At 36.4% G+C, this 18868-nt stretch overlaps 1 protein-coding gene across 1 annotated transcript; it reads right to left on the bottom strand.

Moving 5' to 3' along the window:
* On the bottom strand, window positions 1016-15136 carry LOC109720718. Its single transcript, XM_020247999.1, has 4 exons — window positions 14772-15136; window positions 13502-13810; window positions 13370-13412; window positions 1016-1463 (listed from the first exon to the last, which is right to left on the bottom strand). The coding sequence occupies exons 2-4, from the start codon at window positions 13778-13780 to the stop codon at window positions 1339-1341; spliced, it is 447 nt and encodes a 148-aa protein (XP_020103588.1). The 5' UTR covers window positions 13781-13810; window positions 14772-15136; the 3' UTR covers window positions 1016-1338.

The following is an 18868-nucleotide window of genomic DNA, read 5'->3' as shown; positions in this document are numbered from 1 at the left end:
GATGCAATTTAGTTGTATGAATTTGCTTACTTGATATTCAGTTGAAGCATGATGACCTTTGCCACTAATTTATTTTATATAGGGATATGATCGTGGCAGAGGCATTCCTATTGTTTTTTTTTTTTTATTTTTTTGCTACTTTAGAGACATGATAATACAGTATTTACCAATTTGTTTCATATTATGTAATGTTACTCACTCTTTTCCGTCTATTTGCTATTCTGGTCTCTGATAGACCTAGTGGTGTAGGTCGTCGTTGTCATCATTGCACTCACTGAAAACTATTGATTATAGTTCTCGCGCTCTTCTTTATTATTTCTTTTCAGATCATTCAACACCAGCGACAACTATAGATCAAGAAAAGGAAATAACGAGCTAGATAGCATCTCCTCTCTTGGTGATTATTAATAGAGGACCCTATGGATAGTATATGCATAACAGCAGTATTTATAATGTATTGGTGAATGTATGATTTATATGGTATTATTAGACTGGTTATGTTAAAAACACAAGCTGCTATACCTGTTAACTTGCTTAGTTGCGGACTCTTCTAGAATTATTGACAGGTGATTTTTATTGTACGCTTTGGAAATACAGGGTGCGCGACAAATCAGCTCTCCTATTAGATTGCGGTGCTATTAATAGCAACAAGCTTTCACTGCTACAGAGCCAATTTTGATGATTGGTAAGAGTCTGACACGAAAGTCCTAAGTTCTGGTAACATTGTGCCGGATTTGGGTATACAATCTCACGGATGCATCTGTGACTCCATGCAAATCAAGAGAGTTTGTTATAAAGATTTGTCTTTTGCTTCATCGGCTTACTTTGCCTATACCTCTTTTATACAAGAAAGAATGAGTTTAACAAAGAAGAGAAACGAAAGAATTCTAACACTTTCTTTCGTTTAATATAAGTTTGAAAAGAATCTCGACAGTTCAAATGAAGTGAACAGAAGATAAAACTAAACTTAAACAAACAGATAAGAAAACAAAAATGGAGTCAGCTCATGAAGAACTACAGAGAAAGAATACCTCTTCAAGTAAAATAGGTCGAAATGTCCAACAGTGCCGGGAAAAACTATAGTACGAAGCCAGTTTATGAAGATCGAGCCCACAAATTTATTCCCCATGTATCAAGAGGTATTAATGCTTTTCATAAAAAATCAAAATATCTCCATCTACTTCATCAGTTTTTATGTCTCAGAAAATTGCCATGATGAAGAAATAAAATTCGCCATATTCCTTAGTCAAAAGAACAAGTTCGCATATGATCTTTGAACAACAAAACAGTTAGGACAACATAACAATGCGGATGTGTAGTGGTGCAGAAACACTATGATTAGGCCAAGCTTACTTCCTCTGCTTTCGACGGCGAATCCTTTTTCTTCTGAGATTCTTTTATATACTTCCACCCGCGTTTATTCACTCCACTTATTCGGATGGGATCATCTGCGGCTTGCAGCCCTGCAAGACAAGGTGAAGGCGTGAATCAACTATAACCAGGCGCATAACAAAAGTATAAAACTTCAGATTAGTAGAATGATGAATGACTATCATGTATAGCTGTCTCAATATATCAGCTTGTCTCAATATATCATGTATCAGCTTGTTTCAAGCTAAATTCAAGCTGAACCAAGCTCGAAAAGCATTGAACAACTTGATTAGATGAAAATTCAGAGTTTCAGACTCGCCCCAAAGTTCCATCAAACTTGATTTTTAAAACACAAGAATATTTTGGGGTTTTAAGAAAGAGTAGGTCATTAATTATAAAGCTGGTTCAAGCAACTGTAACCCGGGAGAATTAGGCCAAAAGTGACCTCCCAAGAGACAATTATTATATTATATAAATGTTAAAGAGATCTTTATGTTCTTTTACCTTTGATTTGATTATATGCAGTGATCATATAGTTACATAAATATCAAGTTGTCTAAGAGGCCAAATTCTTGGATGAGTTCTAATCTAGTAAAGAACATACTATTAATGCAGTTAACAAGAATGAGAATGCAAATACGTAAGTCAACTCAGCTCTTCAACACTCAGAAAGAGAGATGAAATATTACCAAATCACAAAATTATAGTGCTAACATGTATGCTAGATTGAAAAACCTCGGGCCACTACTCTAAGATCCATTTTTGACTTCCATTCTATATTACCCCCTATTTTCATCTTAGTGAAGCCTTAGAAAGATTTCCGGTTCTAGGGAACACCAATATGGCAACTTGGATGATTGTGAATTAAACTACAATGAGCAACGGTAAAAGTTAGCATCATCTTCACTAATATAATTTATTTATTTCCTTCTTTTGCTATCTGCTTGATCATTTTAAAATTACTATTTTCTCACTTTTAAATTTAAATTATGTCCTTACTACATTCAAGATAGAAAAGTAGACAAGCATAAGGGGTGTGGTGTCCGCCACCACGAACAGCCCGACCCGCCACAAGCTTGTTTCCGGCAAGTGGTCATTCATGATAGAGATTAAATTTATTTAAATTTTTATTTTGAAATCAAGATTGTAGATCCATGGCTTCCAGCAGATTTAAGAATCTGCTGTTAACTATAAGGTTTAAAGTGCCGTGGCACGGGGGCGTGCCGCTCTTTCTCTGGCACGATACGGCACGGCACACTTCCGTGCCGACACGTGGTACGCGTGCGTGCCGATGGATACGCATGACCTCCTATTAGCACGCTTTGGCACGGGTTTATTTAAGTTTTTTTTTGTTCCAATAAACTTTTATAATGTTATTTTGAAAGATTTAGACAAATAATTATTAATATTTGCTATGTATAACTTACTATACTCATCAATTAACATGCATGTAAGCATTTTGTATATAAAGTACAACTATACCTGATGTAGAATAGAAATTAAAATTCTTTTGTTTTTATTTTTTTGTTTTTATTTGAAAAGTACAACTATACTTGCTGTAACATTTGAAAATTCTTTTGTTTTTAATTTTTTTAGAATTAAAAAAATTATAACAGATAAAATGACAGAAAATTTTATTTTTTCTAAAAACGTTTCAAGATCTATATATTGATTCGATTAGAAAGCATGTAATAACTAGAACAACCAGAATAGTACCGCAATTACATCCATATTTTTTTTATTTTTTATTCTTTTAAAAAATATCTAATCTAAATTTGTTTAGGAGATTGATTTTTGTTCCCCCGATTCATCGAAAACTTCACGATGCGACAAATTTTGACAAAATAATTTGCGAAGAAAAAATGGATGTCTGTGGTGAAAACGAAGCCCCTCGCGGTATGGATCGGATTTGTCAACTAAAAATTTGCTTCTATATTGATAAATAACAAGTTAAATTATAAATTTTTAATTTAACAAAAGAAAAATAAAGTCAAAAGAAAAAGCCAAAAGGCAAAAAAAAAAAGGCATCAGCCAAAAAGAAAAAAAAAAGTTGACAAAAAGACAACACAATGTCAAAAAAGAGAGCAGCTGTAAAAAAGGGCATATACGATTGGGGGGGCGGGGGCGAAAAAGAAAAAAAGAAAAAAAGAGGGCGGCACGCCGGCATAGTGCCGTGGCACCCGGCACATGGTCGCGTGCCGCTTTGTCTCGTGCTGCACGCGGCCATGTGCCGCGGCACCCCGGGGGGGGGAGGTTCCTAGACCCCCCGGTATCGCGCCCCCTTCTTGGGGGCACGGTACGACACGCCCCATGCCGTACGGCACGAGACGGCACTTAATACCTTGGTTAACTACCTCACACTTGCAGTGTTAAGGAACCCTCGATTAAGAAACTAAATTTAAATGCTAATAAAAAAGAAAACGAAGCATAAGATAAAGCTTTATTCATATAATTTGTTGTGTACATGGCTTATCCAGGGCCATAACCCCACTATATATGAATTTTTTAAAACAAAGATGCTCAGTTTATGGACTTGGCGATCAAAATTGAGTTGAGATTGAATTTAAATTTGCTCAGTTTAACGACTTGGCAGTCGAAATGATTAGCTCAGTTTAACGACTTGGCGGTCAAATCAAAAATGAGTTTGGTTTGATTTACTCAGTTTAACAACTTGACGGTCAAGAAGAATTTGATTTGCTTTGCTCAGTTTAACGACTTGGCAGTCAAATCAAAATGAGTTTGGTTTGATTTGCTTAGTTTAACGACTTGGCAGTCACAAAGAGTTTGATTTGATTTGCTCAGTTTAACGACTTGGCGATCACAAAGAGTTTGATTTAATTTGCTCAGTTTAACAACTTGGCAGTTACTTTTTCAGTTTAACGACTTGACAATCATTTATTCAGTTTAATGACTTGGCGATCACTTATTCAGTTTAACGACTTGACAGCCATTTATTTAGTTTAACGACTTGCCGGTCATTTGATTCCGACTTGTGAATCGATTAAGTTGACTTAGCCAGTCAAATTGAATTTAGCTCGGATTGAACCGTTGACCTGTTTCGGTTCAGGTGGAGATAGTTTACTTAATTCGAATCATCCCGGTTGGTTCAAGTTGAATTGATTTGAACTCTATGTATTTGATTTGATTTAAGCTTAGGCTTTTTTGGCCTTTTTGGATTTGGTTTGGGTTGAACCTTTGTGACTTAGTTCAAGTCCCCTTTAATTTTGGTTTGCGTTGAGCCTTTATATCTCGGCTCAGTTTGGACACTCTCATTGTTCAATTTAGTTCAGATCAAACCCCTGGTTTGGTTCAAGGTCTGTTTGAGTTTGATTTAAATTGAGCTCTTACATGTCATCTCAACTTGAAACCTCTTGGGTTAAGTTTGAGTTGAACCAATTTGTAGTTCAACTTGAATACTTTTATACTTCGATTTAAGTCGAACCGGCTAATGGTTTGGTTCAGTTCGGCTCGAACTTCATGTAGTTCAGTTTAGATTGAATCTGCTTAGGTTCGAGTTGAACTCTTCATGATTCGGTTCAGATTGAATCCGCTTAGGTTTAAATTGAATCCTTTGTAGTTCGCTTCAGATTGAATCCGCTTAGGTACAAATTGGATCCTTTATGATTCGGTTCAGATTAGATCTGCATAGGTTCAAGTTGAATCCTTTATATCGGTTCGGATTGAACCTTCTTAGGTTCAAATTGAATCCTTTATGGTTCAGCTCAGATTGAACTTTCTGCAGTTGAGTTTGGGTTGAACCAGCTTATAGTTCGGTTTGGCTTGGCTCGAACCTTCTGTGATTCAATTAGGTTGAGCTGGCTTATGATTCGGTTCATATTAGATCCTTTATGGTTTAGTTTGAGTTAAACCGGCTTATAATTCGGTTCGGTTCTGTTAATGCCTTCAATGGTTCAATTTAAGGCGACCAGTCAATAATTCGTATAAGTTAGACCCTTTGATTAGACTGAACAAGCCTATCGTCCAGTTTGATTCATCATTATAGTTTGGTTCACCCAAATTAAGCCTATCACGAAGACCGCAATTTGGTTTAACAAACCAAACCGGAATAACACCTATCACAGGGATGGTGATTTTGTTTAACAAACCAAACCTTGGGTCAAGCCTATCACGAGGACGACAACCCGACTTAGCGAGCCAGACCCAAGTCAAGCCTATCATGAGGACGGCGACCCGATTTAATGAACCTAACAGGAATCAAGCCTATCATGAAGAAGGTGACTCGATTAAATGACCCGGAGCCAGTCAAGCCTATCACGAGAACGACGACCCGACTTAGCGAACCAGATCCGGATCAAGCCTATCACGAGGACGACAAAACGGCTTAGCGAACTGGATCCGAATCAAGCCCATCACAAGGATAGCGACCCAGTTTAATGAACCGAACCCAGATCAAGCGTATCACGAAGACGGCGACTAGGTTAAATGAACCAGAACTAGGTCTAGCCTATCATGAGAACGGTGACCTAGGCTTAGCAAACATGACCCGGTTCAAGCCAATCACGAGGACGACGACCCGGTTTAATAAACCGAATCCGGGTAAAGCCTATTATGAAGACGGCGACCCGATTAAATGAACAGAACCCGAGTCAAGCCTATCACGAAGATGGCAACCCGGCTTAGCGAGCCGGACCCAGGCCAAGCCTATCATGAGGACGGTGACCTGATTTAATGAACCGAATCCCGGTCAAGCCTATCACAAGGACGGCAACCCGGCTTAGCAAACCGGACCCATGTCAAGCCTATCACGAGGACGGTGACCCGGTTTAATGAACCGAATCTAGGTCAAGCCTATCACGAGGACGGCGACCCGGCTTAGCGAACCGGACCCAGGTCAAGCCTATCACGAGGAAGGCAACCCAAGAAAAATATTTATTAGCTTATTATTAATTTATTATTATTGTTATTATTATCATTGTGGTTTGTATCGGGATTCAACTATCGATCCTATCACGAAGACGGCCGCTCGGTATGATCAAAGATCCAACGAGAGTAATGATCCAATATCGAGTTTGAACGTGTCGAGCCTATAGCGAAGACGACCGCTCGATCAACCCGACACATGGATTATCACCATCGCTTGTGAACACATATTGTTCTTTCGTTGTCATGACAATAGAGGCGATGTTGGGTGAGACGGGGTTAATGAATATGCACGCACGATATAGTAACGATTCAATGCCAGATTTGATTGGGTCAACCTATAGCGAAGACGGTCGTGGTGATCAAACCGGCAAAAAGAATCGCTAATATACCATTTGCATGTATACACCAACCCGTCGTCATTGGAGAAAAGAAAAAGAAAAAGAGGCCATATATGGCCTCCTCCTGCATCGTTGAAGTCGTTGCAGTCGCCGACATCGTCGCCATGCCTTCATCCTTTTTTTGTTTGCTTTTTTTTTGTTGGTCTGATAGAGGGGACGCTAAACCCCTCTTTCTTTGTACGTACGAGAGAGAGAGAGCGGGAGGCAGGGCCCTTCCAAGTGACAGCTCTCTCCTTTTTTTCCTTTTTTTTCTTTCTTTTTTTTATGATACCCTTCTCTCCCCTAAACCTTTTTTTTCAAATCCCATGGTCCAAGTTATGGTGATTCTTGGACCTCTTCATTTTGGAAAATAATTCAAAATTTTTTAAAAATAAGACAACAATATTTTCTTTTTCTCTTTCCTTGTTGCTACCTAGCCCTCTAAGGAAAGCAGCAATCAAATCACAATTTAATTTCACTATATTTTTAATTTGAATTTAAATTTTTCTTTTACTTATTATCCCAACATGTGGCACCAAAGGAAAAGGACTCGTGATGTCGCGATAAATATAATAGCCAAAACAAAATGCCATGCATATTATAATCTATTAATGAAGTATTCATTAGACGAATTTGCTAAACGTGATAAATTATTTACGGGAGCAATTGCACACGCAACTGCTAACCAATATACAATTTACATCCAACTTTTGAGTCCAAGCCTTAATCTGTACTAGTTGTGTAGGGATTCAATTACTTGATGATCTCTTTCAAATAAGTGCAGTAAAATCTGAAAAATAATTACACGATAGAAAAATAAATTTCATTAGTTAGTTTGTATAAAATTAAAAACTGCACAAGAATTTAAAGAGAAGTATATGGAAACATAGAAATAGATTGGAACACCATAAAAATTAAATGATATGACAGATCTCGAGAAGAAGAAAAAGTATGCATTACATAAGGGATAAGATGTCGTGCTTTTAATCACGTGCTTAGAAGGAGACATTTTTTTCCAACAGCCCTTCAACTAACCAATGGATAAGAACATTTCTTTGGCCCCACACAAGGGTGATTTCGGGAAGCATCTGCTGAAGGTCGACAACCCGAGTTTTCCTTATGGTACAGGTAGGTACTTCGATCCGAAATCAGTCCAGCGGCTCATTCTCGGTGACTTCTTACTTTTTTCCTCTTCTTGGATTGCATAACGTATCATGATTATATGTTCAATGTCTTGCACTGCATAGCTTATCATGATCATATGTTTGGTATCTTGCATACTATCTGGTACTCGTTGGTCTATTATACGGTTGTTTCGTCTTGTAGTATCATAATTGATCTAATGGTATAGTAACATTCCAGTGATTGATTATCATTGCATGACTCTGTCGTTGATGATATTTTGTACTTGGTAATATAGCTATATAAACCTGACAGGTCAGTGACATGGTGACATTCCTTCGAAGATTTTAGACCTGATTCGGTCGGATATGGTTGTGGATTGTTCTATCCACTTGTTGCCGTTGTTAGCTATTGAGCATATTGCATCGATCGCTACAGCTCGTGCGCATTTCACGTACACCAACGGTCTTATCCACCACAAGAGTGTTCTTTTCCAGAAAAATGTTTGGAAGTGCCAACCCGTGAGCCCAGGAGCTTATGCTAGGGTTATATGCCAATTAGAGCGGGAGTGGCATGAGGTATTTAGACCAATATGGTAATTGATTGGGTATACTTATATGTTCTATTTCAGTTGACGCATAGTCGTTCTCTATCTCTCTTTGCAGTAGTGGTTCTCCATACTATTGTTACAATTATTTTCTGTTCAGTTATTTTGCTACTACACTAGTTTGACTACTAATTATAGTTGTCCATTGCCTTATTATCTTACTTTACAGTAGTAACTCCTTTTGGGACTAGCGGTAGTTGCTATTTGTTATTGTTATATCTGATTTTCTTGCTACTACTGCTATTTATCCCTTTCATCTGCCGGTGTGTACAGCTTGCCTTCGTCGATTTGCGGTACCCACTGGGAGGGGGAGACTTGTTCACATGTTCTCACCCCAAACTGTTTTTCAGGTAGCTTGGGCGATGAGGGTCAGGACAGTACGTGAGGACGGCATAGCTAGATCGCGTTACCGGTCCTTACCCCGGTTCTTTTCTTTTTACTTCTTTTAGTAGACTATAAATAATCGAATGGTTCAATTAGATGATCGGGATATTAATGCATGAATGGTAACCTTGAACTTATATGAATTTGGATTTTCGATTATGCATGTACTTGGAGCTTTCTATATCTTCAGTATTTGGGCTCGTGGAATCAAGTTATTTGGTTTTCTACCCCTCATGGTAGTCGGTTTTCAACAGACTGAATTCTCGTCTGGGAAACACTTTTCAAAGGATTTTTGAATAGTTTTCGATTGATAAATATTTAGAGTTTTAAAAAGACAAAGCTTCTAGGTGGGAAGCATTTTTAATAGGATGATTGTTGTATTTTGCATCGCAACATCCAGCGCCTAAAGAGTGCTTAGAGGCATGGATTATTTTTAAGGATGGTTAGCTGTATGAAAATGCATCGTATTGATTGTTTGTGGATTTCGTAAATGTAGGATGTGAGTTATGATTCTGTTGATGTTGTTTGACCGGTACGCCATACAAATACAAAGGAGACTCTATCCGTGTGAGCAGAGGAATTTGCATTTGTGGCGGGTCAGTATGCCACGTGGGCCAGGCTCTTTTTAAAACAAAAAAAAGGCACGTTTTCTGCAAGCTCTGGTTTCTAAAACAGCCCTAGGGCGTGACATTTGTTATATTAAATAGTTACAGATAACTTGAAATATTGGCATGTAATATTAATTAGTTTTAAAAATGACTAATGTTAAACAGCATTACAAAATCACTTCAGCAAAAGAATTTGCCAAACAGCTTTCTAAAATTACTTCAGCAAAATCACTTTTCTATCAGACAGCCAAACACTCTACAGCTTTTAACAAAAATCACTTTTCCAAACCAAAATCAATTATATAGAAATCAATTTTCCAAAATCTAGGCCAAACGGGCCCATAAAATATTGTTTAATTGCATGTGGGCTAAGCCTGTGTCTGTGCGTGCGCGCATTTGTGTGTATAACTTATAGCCAATTTTGCATGATTATATAACAAAAGGTCATATTTTACGTGTCATACATTTATGCCAGTACCTAATCTACGTGACCGATATGCAAAAGATGCATACAATAATAAAAGCAGCATATTCAAATAACAACTTTCATATAGCAGTAAGTGTAAAACTATTTTTCAATAGAGTACAAATAATTAGAATTTATAAAGTATACATAAATATCTAATTTAAATAGCAAATTTTATTGAGTTATTAAGTGTAAGACTCTTTTAATATTACACATATTTTTAATTACTTTGTATGAGGTAATATGCGAATATGAAATATCTAATCTAAATAACAATTTTTACATAAATACTGGAACTCTAGAAGACTATTTTATAAGTGACTATACATAAAAGTAGCAAATAGAACTACACAATTTTATAACACTACATGCAATTTTCGCAGGGCTTTAAGATTTCTATATGTCAAAATCATCAAATTTTTGGTGTAAGCAATTTATGAGAGACATAGTGGCAAAGATTGATCCACGAAATCTGTACATATAAAGTATATTTGTTTAAGAGACTTATATGTAAATACTAATTTTTAAGGACTTTATTTGTAAAAAGTTGTATTTAGGGATGTAGTTATAATTAATTAATCTTCAAGAGATCTAATTGCAAAACCTCTATTAAGGGTAACAGTCAAATCTGATATCGCAAACTTGAATGTTGCGGCATAATGGTACTTTTATGCCATGCACTTTATATACAGGTATATATTAGTTATTACTTAGCTTCGTCAGGCATTCTTCTGTGATTGAAGTACCAATTTTTATCATAAAAACGAATTTGCATCTAGATTCAAGCTCTCTAGAAACTGAAAGAAACTTAACCTGAAATGCGAATATTTTAATGTTAAAAAATATTTGACAACACTACATTCTAGAATCAGCTTCAATCTAAATAAAACCCATGCTAAGTAAATCCATATGTCTTACAATGTATAGATGCATTGTAATTTGGTATAAGAGATACTTCCTGTAATACTTCAGTCTTCCCCAATACCAATCATCTATTGTGATCAACCGAAATAAGCACGAAAAGTCTAAGATGGCAAAGCTATTTTATAGAATGGCATTATCTAACCAATGATAAATATAACAAGAGATAGAGGCAGCTCTTCATATTCCACAGTTGTAACAAAGGATGAATTACATCAATGTGGTATCACATAATTGGCCACTAAAAATGAGAATCACTTCAACGTGCTCTTAGTTTCTTAGATAATTGATTCTTGAGGAAAAAACTAGACTGACTAAAGAACCCTTGTACAAATGATGCATCTTATCTAATGATTGAAATTGGGACATCAAGAAAAATTAGAGATGTACTGACAACTAGGAGTTAGGCACATTCCATACATGATGAAAAAGAAAACTTCTCTTTTGTTGCACTTGCTTCTTTGAAGGAGGACCAATGGAGTTATAGTTGACGTCAGAATAAAGGAACGAGTCAACAAGGTCCAATGATTATTTAAAGGCATTTTGAGTAAAAAAAACAAACAAATTGTTTGTCCGTTAGCACTTTCTTCCACAAGTGACATCATGTAAAACAATGCAAGTGATAATGGGTAATCTTATGTCTACCATCAACTTCAGATATTGTTACCTTACCCAACAGACCTATTTGATAAAAAACGGCCCAAAGATATACTTCACATGCCCATTCACATGCATAATGGATATGAAAGGCATGCAGAACTGACTATGAGCTAAGAGATGGTGATGTAACCCATTACGATGTAACGTGGGAATTTAACCAATTATATGTTAAAAGTGGGGAATGTAGCCCACAATCTCACGAAATGATGGGAGCTCATGATTGGCTCTAGTACCGCACCCAATAGATTGGTATTTGATTGGAAGAAGCCTACAGATATATTTAACAAATATAATGTCACAACCAACAAATTTACCAAGCTAAATCACAAATCCATCCATGTCTCAATTATCCTCATTCATGTAAAATTAAATCAATTTCCATCTTGGACGTTTCCACTATCTCAAATAGATCCAAAAAATTTTGGGTGATAATTAAATTTGGATTAAAACTTCATCAAAATGGGGAATGACAGTGGTAATGCTTATAATGCATAATCACATAAATTGGATGAATTATCTCATAAACTGCCAATTTTGATAGCTCTAGTAAAGAAAAATCTATTTATTTAGTTTCATACCTATTATATAAGTTGCAACTCAAATGGATGTTATGCCAAAATATTTCAATGAAGTTTACAACAAATTCAACAATACCTGAAAGTTTGGGGCCTAATTGAGACAGTGGTAAATTGCCTAGTGGAAATTGATCCAATTTTTTATGCAGGCGTAATTGGGACACAGCCACACATGCTGAAGTGGAAGAGAGGGTTTTGTATTTGAGCCAATTAAACAGCTCACGCCCTATAAAAGCCCCACAACAGCAGCATGCCCTTAAAACCAACATGTTCTCAAAAATTTTATGCGTTCACACCTAGTTATTTCCCTTCATTCTACTACAACTTATGCATATATGATATCACACATTTTCCTATTCTCCTCTCCCAAATTTTGCCTACAATAGCGTTTATTGATCTACATAACCACATGAAAAACATGTTAAGTTTCAAATAAAGGACGTGACCACGAATGGAATGAAAGCACCAAAAGGATGAGGTTTGATTTGGATATATTACTAATTCTTACCTATTTTATTTATTTCATCAAAGGGTGCATCCTATTCTGTTTGTCTCTATCCTAGATATTTGATCTAGCATTCTACTAGCAAGACCATATATAAGTGGAAATTCATTACCCAGTAATTTTGCCAGCTTCTACAATCTTCAGTATACAAAGCTCATATTATTTAGAAGCCATATGCTAGTATATTATAGAAGAATGAGTTGGATGGTGCAACTGGTATATCACAGTGAACTATCATTAGATTGCTTTCAGATGGCTTTTCCAGCCCTTCCAAAGTTCTGAGGCAACGATGCCCTTTGTCGCCTGGCTTATTTATTCCGGGAACTATACTAAACCACAATAAATCACATTCTAAAAGACAATCATATTCACCAAACTATCTCCTTTGACATCAAGACAGATGATTCCTCAATACACATCTTTCTGTAGAGACTAGCAAGACAACAATTAAGAAGTGAATCAAAATAACTCCCACAAATCCTAGCATTCTAAGGAATTGGAATACTAGTTCTCCCATATCCATTGATGGAATTATTCATTCGTGAGATTTAAAATGATACGAAAAGATTCAGTCATTCAGTGAGATTTCTTCTAATTTAAACATATCTTATGGTTTGAACCCAACTTCAGAGAGAATCCATTTACTACTGGCGATAGTTTCCTAATAATTCTGAAGTACCCCTTCTTAAATTAACTATGATATTTCTCTCACCATATAAAAAACTAATGGTAGGTTGGGAAAAGTTTAAAAAAAGTAAAATCAATGAAATGAATTCCTACATTTTCCAAACAACTATCAGAGTGAAATCCAAATGAACACCAAATCATCCGAAATAAACAAAAGAAAATTCTATGTTAATTCAAAAAAAAAGAGCACAATGTAACTCACCTGCCTTGAATCGGATTCCCCATGCCTTCCCATGCCGCCCATCCTGTCACAGTAAGATAAACACACACACATTGTAAAAAAAAAAAAAAAAGTAATGAGATTGAAATTGATATCAGGGTTTCGATCAAGTACCTTGTAGAGATTGATCTTGGTGATCTGGTATGAGACGTCCCTCCAATGCGTCTTCGCTACCTTGTAGCCAATCCCCCAGTCGGGGAGGAACTTCACCACGTCAAACAGGTTCTTCTTCTTCTTTCTCAGATTAGGGTTTTGAGGAGTATCCGACGCACTCGGAGAAGAGGGGGAGGAAGATAGAGGAGAAGATGAAGTGGTTAGGGTTAGGGTTTTTATGAGATCAAAGGGTCGGCGGAGAAGGAAGCCGAGCGTTCTATGCGCCACTTCCCTGTTCATGGTGGCGGCAACCTCGATTCTTCTCTCTCCCTATGCGAAGAACAAGCGACAGGTGCGAACCATAGTTAGTTAATTGGGATTCGGCAAAAATTTGGTATGGGTATAATTCGAATAAAATTCGTCTTCTAATTTTTAAATTCGTTGAAAAATACGGCTAAAAAACGGATTCAGCAATTATTCGGATACGCGATTTATACGGATATTATACGTTCACCAATTAAAAATTCGGGATCAAAAATTCGGCTATTAAATTAAGTTTGTTTTCTTTCAAGATTTATGCTATTAGCATAAAAACTCATAATTCTTAAGAATATAAGAATAAAGAGCTACAAAATTAAGCTAATTAAGTAAAAAAAAAAAAAAAGCAAACTATATTATGCCCCAAAATAAATAAATAATTAAGCAAATAATAGATTAAGATAGCTCATATTTAAATACAAAACATAGAAGGTTCACATACAAGCATAGTTGGAAACTAAATACAAGATAAAACTTGCACTTTGCATAGTGCATACTAGCATATCTAAAGTCTAAACAGTAAACAAATAAAAGATATATAAAGTTCACAATTCCACATATTGCTATTTCTCCAAAATCATCGGAAATTCACAGTATTGCCAGTTAACACCCATGTTTTTTAGCCTTCGTTAAGTTTGCTAGATCTCCCTTGGTTTTTAATCAATGCATATGCTTGTGACTTTCAAACCTTACTCACAACCTGCTGGGCGTATCAACCTTTTAAGGTCTTAAAACCTTATTCGCTGATAATTCTTTTTTAAGAATATCTATGGTATGTTAAAATATTCATGTATGCTGTAGAGATTAAAGATAAAAAAGAAGTAATGAATCCTAATAAATGCATGTTCACAATGATGCTACATTTTGTAGTCATGGTCTTGTTACTCAAAACCATACAGTCAGCAATTAAGAGGAGATGAAATAAAGGAAAGAGAGAGAGAAACTAAAGCATAAAAGTTCAGACGATTCGTACCTGGGTTGTAAAGAACCACCCGATTACTGATCCATCGTTGGAGAGCGGAAGCGGAAGCGGAAGCGGAAGCGGAAGCGGAAGAGGCGACGAGGAGGATTCTGATTTCTGAAGAGTGAAGAACCCGATCTTCGATGTGGCCTCGCGGGGGCTTCCGATGGCGTTTGGCAAGCGGCCGGAAGGGAAGAGGGGAAGGGGAAAGGATGGGGGCTGGGGTCGGTGGCAGGCCGCAGGGGTGACAAAGTTAGGGCAAAACCTTTTTGATCGAGTTTTGGGGGTGCTCTCGCTTGACTCTTCCAGTAAAAAAGTGGAGGGCGACTCGGACCGAAGGGTTTTTTTTCTTTTTTCTGTTTTGGGCGGGCCGCCAGCGCCCAACTTTTTTTTTTTTTTGGGGGGGGGAGGGCTTTTGAATTATTCAGGAATAATTATTTTTAATCAAAAAAATATTTTTTTTCTGTATTTTTTGGAAATTTATGGATACGTGTTTTATTTTTTCTTCAAAAATTTGTGAATAATTTGTGAATTATTCGCAAATTAACTAACAAAGTTTTGAATCGGATCCCCCGCGTTTTTTCGTGCCGCCCATCCTATCACAGTAAGATCAACACACACACATTTAAAAAAAAAAGAAAAAAAGTAATGAGATGGAAATTGATATCATGATTTTCAATTAAGTATCTTGTAGAGATTGATCTTGGTAATCTGGTAGGAGACGTCCCTCTAATACGTCTTCGCTACCTTATAGCCAATCCCCCAGTCGGAAAGAAAATTCACCATGTCGAACAGGTTCTTCTTCTTCTTTCTCGGATTAAGGTTTTGAGGAGTTTCCGACTCACTCAGAGGAAAGAAGGAGGGAAAGAGACAAGAAGATGAAGTGGTTAGAGTTAGAGTTACGAAATCAAAGGGTCGGCGGAGAAGGAAGCTGAACGTTTTATGTGCCAGGCAATCTCAATTCTTCTCTCTTCCTATGCGGAGAACAAGCGACAGGAGCAAACAAACTTATAGGTCGGAAAACACTATATATTCACCTCAAAAGAGTTGTATGATGCACACCTCATATATAAAAAATGAGCTGATTTTTATTAGTTACATTTATAAGACTACTGAAAAATCTTCGAAGAAAAATACTTCTTATAGACCCAAAAAAGATGTATAGATCTTACGCTTGTAATTTTAGGATTGATAAAAACCGAATTAGTTTTTAGTAAAAATTAAAAAAAATTAATATGATACGAATGACTTTAAAATAGAATAGGTGTAAGATGTACACCCCACTTTAGGATGTTTCTGTAGCATTTCTCATCTTCAAATAGATAAAATTGCATAGAGCTCCATAAACGATCGTACATTTTGAAACGGGTTCCTCAGTGTTTTTTAAAAAAATTTTAAAATTTATCATTCCTCGTCTTTTTAATTTTGGATAATCTTCAATCGGCCATAAATTACGCCTGTTTGGCCACAAGTTTACACGCAATAAAAGTATACAACCGCATAAAAAGGCTTTTTTAAAAGCTGCGTGGTGGGGCCCGCTCGATCAAATAGGAATTATGGCCATTGTTTTTATTTAGTGCATTATGATTAAAAAAATTTAAGTGGTTTGAAAAGTTTTTCTTTATTATTTATGATTTTATTCTTTATTTTATAAAAAATATTATTAAATAAGGTAATAAAGTATTGTATTTTTACTTTATTTAAAGTTTATGTATATGGAACTTGACACGATGAACAGCATTTGATACATGGAGCTTAACACAATGAATAGCATTTGATTGGGTCCCTATGGCAAATCTTCTATCCAGGCAATTTTATTTTTGGCCAGTCCTACATTAGCAACAATTGGGCCAAGAGACACTACATCGATGGCGCTGAGCTCATAGACTTCGTCCTCGATGCCATGCTGAGAAAGTCAAGAATTGTGATTGTTTGTAGGATATGTGCACATTGTATGCTCGACTAATTACTTCAAAAAAAGTTCGTGTTAATGACCCGAATATTGCATCCCCATATTTTTATTGCAGGGTATTTTAGTTCATCCCGACCATTAAAGAAGGGTCTAATTTTCTTATAAAAATAATCATTTTACCCTTATGTCGTGAATGGTTCATTTATTTAGATATACTTTAAACATGCCTAAATATTGTTTTTATACAAAAAAAAAAATGTAATATATGTGAAAGTGCAAGAGATCAAGTTGTTGCATACAAGTATTCAAATTAGCGAGACCATCTTTACATTTTACATATACCTTTTTATATGTGCATACCATGTTATCATGCTTCGGGCTATATATCAGATGTAATATAATGAGCTTTTGTTTAGTATACTGAACTTTATCCAAATATGGATTAATATGGCACAAAATAATTTGGATGTGTTTGAATGGCTGAAAGATAGCTCGGGGCTAAATTTAGATAAAAATATATTGATAATAAAGTTTTGAGAGTAAATCCTTACAGCTAAACTTTTAGAGTCTGAATCTTAATATGGAAGTCAAGACTTTGAAGTTTGTGAAACTTCAGAGTTCACACCTTGTAAAGAAAGTCCAGACCTTTAGCAGTTTTTGTATATGATAGCATTTCGAATTCGAACATTGAAGGAAAGTCCAAATTCGGACATTGGAAAGAAAGTCTGACCCTCGAGGGGTGGAAGTCCGGACCTTGTCTAATGCCATGGAAACCTTAAGGATCCGGACTTCCTAGGGAAGTTTAGATTCTCCGCTGCGGGGAGTAGAGTATGAGATGGGGATGTTTCATGTAAAATGCTAGAACTCTTGTAGTAAATTGTAATTGTTACAACGCTTTTATATAAAGGACCCGCTTATGAGAGAATTAGCCCTAAACCCCTCTCCCTTTCACTTTTTTGCCCTTTTCTCTCTCTCTAATCCTCTCTCTCTCTCGTCACTAGCTCCCTCTCCTTTTTGTTCGAAGAAAATGGAGGCCAGATTCTCGCTCCTTAGGATGCATAGGTAAGAGTAGAAGCTTCGGGAGAAAGAAACGATAACTTCGATCTAGGCAAGCTTTTCTTGAAAAAAAAGAAAAGGCTAGTGAATCACGGTGAGTTGCTCTTGAACTCTCAAATCCTTAGGTTAGTCATCGTTAATTTCATGTTCTGAGGGTTGTGGAGTTTTTTTGGGATTTCTTTGTGTTGAATATATGATGTTGGCATTATGTTGAAAAATTTAGGGTTTTCTTGGTTGTATTGGAGACTCCCCCAAATTGGTGAGAGCTTGAGCTAAGGTGGGAACTCCAAATCCTTTGTATGGTAAATGTATATCTTTGTATTTTTGAGTTAGGGTTCAAGCTTTGAAGTCTTAAGGCCTCATAGTTGAAGATGGTAAGTTGTATGTAGGGGTGGAAACGAGCCGAGCTCGAGCGAGCTTATGTCAGCTCAAATTCGGCTTGAAATTAATTTCGAGCCTAAATCTAGGCTCAAGCTCGGCTTGAAATTAATTTGAGCCGAGCTCGAGGGAGCCTAATTTCGAGTCGAGCCGAGCTCGAGCTCTAAACGAGCCGATTGAAATTTTCGACATTATATAATCAATTTTAATTTTTATAAAACATTACCATAATTTGACCTGTAACATGTCAATGTTCAAAATACAAAATAATTGTAAGAAATGTGAGCTAGGGTGACTCCCTGACTGTTGAGGGAGAGAGAGAGAGAGAGAGAGAGAGAGAGAGAGAGGGGAAAAAATTAGGGATTTGAAAATTTGAATGTTATCATGTTTTAGGGTTATGTGCAATAGTGAAAGTCTGAAAAAGAGAGTGTGTTATGTAAATTTAGAGTTGCGCTCAATTGCACGGTTGTACTTGTTCGGTTTATTTTATGGGCCAACAATAGTGGCCCAAATTAAATTAAAGCCTATATATAATTAAAATACTATATATAGAATTAGGCTGGAATATTTTTAATAGTAAAACGCTTTTTTTGCTATCAAATTTTTAACCTTTGGATGAAAAATTATAAGGTCAGGATGATATTAGTCGGTTAGAGTTGAGTGGTCCTTCTAGGGTTGAGTGGTCCCCACTGGGTTATAGTATTTAATCCAATGGTTAGAAATAATGAAAAGAGTTGATCCAAAGGCTAAAAAACTAGTAGCA

Source organism: Ananas comosus, linkage group 14 (genome assembly GCF_001540865.1).
Source record: "Ananas comosus cultivar F153 linkage group 14, ASM154086v1, whole genome shotgun sequence".
In the NCBI taxonomy this organism is placed as follows: Eukaryota; Viridiplantae; Streptophyta; class Magnoliopsida; order Poales; family Bromeliaceae; genus Ananas; species Ananas comosus.
This window is presented reverse-complemented; position numbering and strand designations above follow the sequence as displayed.

Excerpts from the sequence above, each read along its gene's own strand:
- LOC109720718 (XM_020247999.1), bottom strand. The coding sequence starts at position 13,780 with ATGAACAGGGAAGTGGCGCATAGAACGCTCGGCTTCCTTCTCCGCCGA. Across the intron at positions 13,413-13,501 it reads CCAAGATCAATCTCTACAAG|GATGGGCGGCATGGGAAGGC; the intron begins GTACTTGATCGA and ends TTACTGTGACAG. Across the intron at positions 1,464-13,369 it reads GGGAATCCGATTCAAGGCAG|GGCTGCAAGCCGCAGATGAT; the intron begins GTGAGTTACATT and ends CTTGTCTTGCAG.